At 38.9% G+C, this 6000-nt stretch overlaps 1 protein-coding gene across 3 annotated transcripts in view; it reads right to left on the minus strand.

The window, feature by feature from the left end:
- ap1g1 (adaptor related protein complex 1 subunit gamma 1) overlaps positions 1-6000 on the minus strand; it is a 46738-nt gene that overhangs the window by 23265 nt on the left and 17473 nt on the right. For all 3 annotated transcript variants that reach the window (XM_087258848.1, XM_087258847.1, NM_199682.1), the window contains 5 exon segments: positions 5366-5569; positions 5149-5273; positions 2374-2515; positions 2186-2282; positions 643-719 (listed from right to left, as the gene is read on the minus strand). In XM_087258848.1, coding sequence (XP_087114974.1) covers positions 643-719; positions 2186-2282; positions 2374-2515; positions 5149-5273; positions 5366-5566 — 642 coding nt within the window. In that variant the 5' untranslated portion in view covers positions 5567-5569.

Genomic DNA, 6000 nt, shown 5'->3' on the forward strand with positions numbered 1-6000 from the left:
CTAAAGGTGAACGCAGGACAGGTGAGAATGCATATGAGGTCTACATAATCCTGTATAATCAAAAGAAAACACTTAAATGACAACAATTGCAAAATAAACAGTACGTCAAAACCAAAAAAAAAAAGAAACTGGACTAGATCTACAGTGATCATGATGATGCGGTTGTTTTGTTTTCTTTAAGAGCATGCACCAGCTATGAAACCAGAATGTCCTCTTACCTTTTCATTCTAACACAATGCAGGAATTGTAACAAAGACAAATGACAGAAAAAATATGAAGTAGATGTTAGGGGGGAATCGGAAAATAGAGTCACTTTTCAGAGAAGAGCTTAACATTATGCTACGGTTATGAGCATGAGAGGTGGGCGTGCTGGCACAGTAGATCAGGCTGGGGGTGGGAAGAGCTGAAGCAGATATACAGAGAGTGAGAGAACCTGTATTCATCTCCCAGTGAGATAAACACACCTGCAGCTAAATCCAGGACAAGCATCCAGATTTCAGTAAGGACTACAGTCTCATTTGAGTAGTCATGTCAGTGCTATTGGCAACAGATATGAGCGTTTTTGTCTCAGATTGGCTGATGTGGTGCTTAAACGCAGTTTTAGAGGTGACTGCTGAAGGTCAAGGACACTGGCTTACGTACCTTCCTAAAGTGCGAGAGCATGTCAGGACTTCGCTCACACATTTCAGTGAGCAGAACAACAGATGTGTGGAGAACTCCTGCAAAAAAACAGGACAAAACATTGATTTAAACAGTTAGCTAACCTATGAAACTGATATTTTGCTGTTGTTGCTAACTCTGAAAGACTGAATAAAATTGAAATTAGAAATAATGGAATGATGAAAAAAGACATTTAAAATTAGGTGTCAAGCTATTATTCTTATGCTGTGTTCACACCAGACGCGGAACGCGCGGATAAATCGTGCTATTCGCGCGTAAATTGCCGCGTGAACATTTGAGGTTACTCGTTTCATTCGCGTGTCAAATTAACTTTAGAACAGACGTGGATTCGCGTGATGGGCAGGGCTTCTGTCTGCCAGGTGACTGTAGCTTCGTTGCTAAAAGGCTAACATAGATTTTATGAAGAAAATAACAGTGTTTATGCACTTTATGAAGGCTGAAAAACAGCGTTGATACGTTTAGGACCGTGTCTGAGTCCACTACATGCTTTCAGAGGTGCATCCAGCTCTGTGAGCTCATAAACTCCGCCAGAAACTGAACCTGGATCACGGAGGCTTTGAACGGTGCTTCTGACTAAGTTAAGCCCAGTTTGATGACTTGTTGTCTGTGTCGCCTGGAGGATTTCCCCTGGGACACCATCAACAGGTTCTACGTCACTATCACGCCCCCACAAGAGCAAGCTTCTGATTGGTTAACGCGGCGCGAATGTTCGCTGAAGTTCAGATTTTCGAACTCAAGAGATTCGCGGGGAAACGCTCGTTAAGCGCGTCAAACGCGCAAAACGCTCAATTCGTCCCGCGCCATTCACGCAATTTGCATCATTCACGCCGCGCCATTCGCGCCGCAGGATGTCTATTCGCACGTTTGCATTGACTTAACATGTAAATCACACGCACTTGACGCGCGTTCCGCGTCTGGTGTGAACGCAGCATTACAAGTCAAGTTATAAAGCTCTTACAACTGGGACCCACGACAAGACTTTTGTCAGATAGTATATATATATATATATATATATATATATATATATATATATATATACATAAAAAGTTGGCAGCATCCACTCGCACCAAAATATTCAAACCTCCATGTTTACTTAATTGTAATAACGCAAATAAACAAAAATGTGTGATTTAAATTTTTTTTCGCATCTTTCTTTTGTTTTCCCGTAAAACTACAGGTACTAAAGTACAATTATCACTATTACTTTACCTACTGCTTTGACATTTAGCTCAATAAACTCCTTACTTGCTGCTTATTAATAGTAATTAAGATAGTAATTGGGTTTAAGTAGTGGACAGGATTAGGGACGTAGAATAAGACCATGCATTATATGTACTTTATGAATACGAACAAACAGCCTGTTAATAGTAGGAACTTAAAAGTGTTCATTTTTCTTCTTATATAGAAGACATCAATGAAAATGTACCAAATCTTATGCATAACACTTAATTTTCAAAGACTAGAATAGAGACCTATAGGAAAGATTGAATAACGCAGCTCTCACCATGATTTTTCTCGCTGAGCAGGTTTTTTGTTGCTGGAAGGAACATCTCCATCAGCTCTGGGACCTTGCGGATGACGTGAACTGCACACAGTGCAGCCTGAGGGCGAAGCGCTCATGTCAAAACGATTCAAACATTCAGAGCTCAACATACAACTGGACATGCAGTCCACGTTCAGCTGGTGAAATACCTTTTTCCTCAGGTAAGAATTTGATGTCTTGAGGAGTTTCTCCACCTCTCCAGCTAAGTCACGGCACATTTCGGATGAGCCCATGCAGCCCAAAGTGCACAGGGCCAGTCCCTGCACATACTGTGTACTGTGATTCAAGTCACTGCAGAGAGAAGAAACGTGTTCAGAATAAATAAAAACATCTACAATCACTTTATTCGAAAGACATCATCTCTGTTCTAATGGAAATAAAAATGGGTCATAGAGGACAGGAGGAAAAAAATGAATGTCCATAAATAAGACAGCAAAATTATTCAACACTATGCTATTTTAGTCCAAACTCATGTAACAAAGCAACTAAAGTCATTAATTATTAATGAGCTACCTACTACTATGGATGACCAGGAGTGCCAGTTAGAAATAAAGCGAAGAATCAAAGTAACAATTCAATAACTGAAGCATAAAAACGTATATTTATTAGGCTTGGGGCGGTAATACGGTATACCGCGGGATCTAAAAATAGCAACAATGTCAGTTTTATTACCATTATACTGTCATAAAAAACAGTGCACTTAAACAGGAGACGCGTATTAAATAATTAATATTATTTATTTAATGCCTACAAATGCGTATGCATGATTGTCATCATGGGACAGTGTGGAGGAGAGAGAGAGAGGGGAGGTAAGATGGCGAGACCAATTAACCTGCAGTTTGGCAGTGTTTCCGGTTTCGACCGAACGAGAAGGGAGATGTGGTAAATACGAACTAGAGGTCTGTTTGTGTGTGTGTGTGTGTGTGTGTGTATATGAGAGATAGCGTGATAATGCGTGTCGCTTGGTGCTCTCTCTCTATGTGTGTGTGAGATCGAGAGAGAGAACGTGGTGCTGTGCATCGCTTGGTGGTCTCTCACTCTATGTGTGTGTGTGTGTGTGTGTGTTGTCTGAGCCTTATGTCATTTTTTTTTTTTATTATGCACAGTAATACAGGATACCGAGGTAAAATAGGGAGGAGGTTTGACGGTATCAGAATTTGGATACCGCCCAAGCTTAATATATTTAAATTGTGTTTTTAGACATCATTTAATAAAGCAATAAAACAATGCATTTAAAAATCCTTTTTAAAATGTATAAATGGACAATTTTATAAAAAAAATTTATGTTATAAAATTTGATTAATTAAACAAATAAAGTATATTTATCTGCTTAAGTGGTGACGTATGTAATACTGTTTTCGGGTCCAAGCCGCCACTCATTTGAGTTGAGAAATCATTCGTTTATGATCACGTTTTATTCCCTTCACACATTAAAAGTTAATTTTATATAAAATCATAGTGTACACAACAATCTCTAGGCTTGCTGCATAACAAATACCAACAATTTAACAATTTATAAAACAATGAATCACTTTCTGGCCATCGGATATTAGGCATGGACATATATATATTGCGCTCGTGATTTTCGAAAGTATTAAATCGCTTTGTAAACGTTTATTATTACCATTTTATGAGTCTCCCCATTCAGTTGAATAGAGCGCTTGGACCCGGAAGCCGCTTCGCGTGACGTCACACTTAACAAGCGTATAGATCATATTAAATGCATTTAAATTCTAAATTTAAATAGCTTTTTAAAAATGCATTTGAAAAATGCCTCTTGGTTCTCTTTTACCCCATACCCTCATACAGTATAATAAATGCAAAATCTTAATGGAATTTTACAGAAAACCCTTTGAAATTACAAAAAGAACTGCTGAAAGTGATAAATATTATTATATATGTTGTCTGTCCTATGATGAACCACCACAACACAAACCGCTTTGTTTTTTTGTTTAAAAGCCTGATTTAGAAAGTGTATAACTCAGGCCCTGTATGCTCCATCAAACTGCAGACTGTTTTGATTGTTACCAGCATTTGTCAGGAGACACTAGAAAAAAGAATTTAGTTTTTATCACGTAGTATGCAATAATTATGTTAGTTCAACCGAAGGGTGGGAAATCGCAACTTTTTTGCTTCTGATCTGTGACTTTTACACATTTTGTTTTGGACACCCCTCTTCCTGTTTGTCATGCAATATCTCAGTCACTGATTGGCTGATCAAGGCTCGCTGATAAAGGCTCTTTTACTTTTGCCATATGCTTTTCTTGAGTTGAAAATAAATTGAGTTTAAAGATGCCATTGGAAAGTCCACAGTTGGGAGCAACCAATCAACTCTCGCCTCAATTCGAGCTAAACCCTCTCTCGTTTGTAAATCAAATATGGACGGTCATTAGACAGAGAGAAAATTAGAAAAGCTCTTCAAGGTAAAAAAAAAAAAAAAACTGCATTCCCTTTGTTCATACAGTTTAATTCACAGAGAATGCTTGAAGTGATAAAGTATACATTAAATAAATACCAAGTAGCTTTAACTAAATGTTACTGTCAAAAGAAAAACAAAAACAAATGGTTCACACCACCCTCAATGCATGTCTAGTCAATAATGAGAGCATGAAATTCACAAGCTCCTTAAAAAAACAGAATTGTAAGTTTTTGTTCATAGTTTAATATCACATTAGATCTCCAGCAAACAATAAACAACAAGCTTTTTAGAACCGAAAATGTAAAATGATCAGCTTGAGGCACACTTAATGGAACAAAAAAAGGAGATGTGAATTAAAATGCCATCACACTCAGGAAGCAGCTCCCAATCAGTCTGCACTTTACACTCGCCACCTACAACAGTCACATTAAACTCCCACCAATCAACACAACCAGCTGTGATGGATGGAAGCGTTGAGACGAGATGAGATCATCTGCACACTCACTTCTTGATGCAGTTTGTCATTAATAGATGGACGTCCTGCCTCTCATCAAGAAGCAGCATGGCTCCCAGGTATCCTATCCTTTTATCTGTGAACTTCTGTGATGCAATCAGTTTCAGGCACTCCAGCTGAAATTGACATTTTGTCCATTAAATACTGGAAAACTCCATGCACTCCTTTTGAAGATTAAAACAATTCTGAAGTACTCTTTTTTCCTCACCTGGCCAAAGTGTGCTGGGTAGCCCAACATGTGCATATAAAGAAGCTTAGCCACATTTCTACAGCGGTATGTGTTGTCCTCTTCTCTGAAGGATGACCTGATGGCAGCACACTCTTTCTGGATCATCTCCCGCTCCTCTGCCTGGGTTCGAGCCGTCCGGATGGTCCGGATCAGCTCCCGCAGTCTGATCGGAGCTGGCATCCTCTGTAATAAAAGCACAATGTCAGCCAGTGGAGGGTCACACAAGCTGCAATATAAGTGCCACAAAGACAAATGAAGATTTATGCAGTACTGCCGTTTGCCAAAGCAACATTTGAAGTAGGGCTGAACGATAAATCACATGGGATTGTCTATAAAGACGGCTCTGCAATCAGCGGGGAATCTCCAGCACGTGTTCAAACTAAAGAAGCATTTAATACACAAAGCCACAGTTCTCTGGAAAACTACACAAAATTTTACATGCCATATGATCAAGCATTAGTCAAATCGCAAATACTCATTCTGCAATATTGACAGCTGTTTGCGTAGCTTCTCAGTGAACTACAGCCCCTAGTGGCTAATGTTACTAATGTTAAACGTGAAAGCATGAGCAATACCATACATAATAAAGTTTTTACTCAAAACTCACTTCAAAG

Source organism: Danio rerio, chromosome 7 (genome assembly GCF_052040795.2).
Source record: "Danio rerio strain M-AB ecotype USA chromosome 7, GRCz13ab, whole genome shotgun sequence".
Taxonomy (NCBI): Eukaryota; Metazoa; Chordata; class Actinopteri; order Cypriniformes; family Danionidae; genus Danio; species Danio rerio.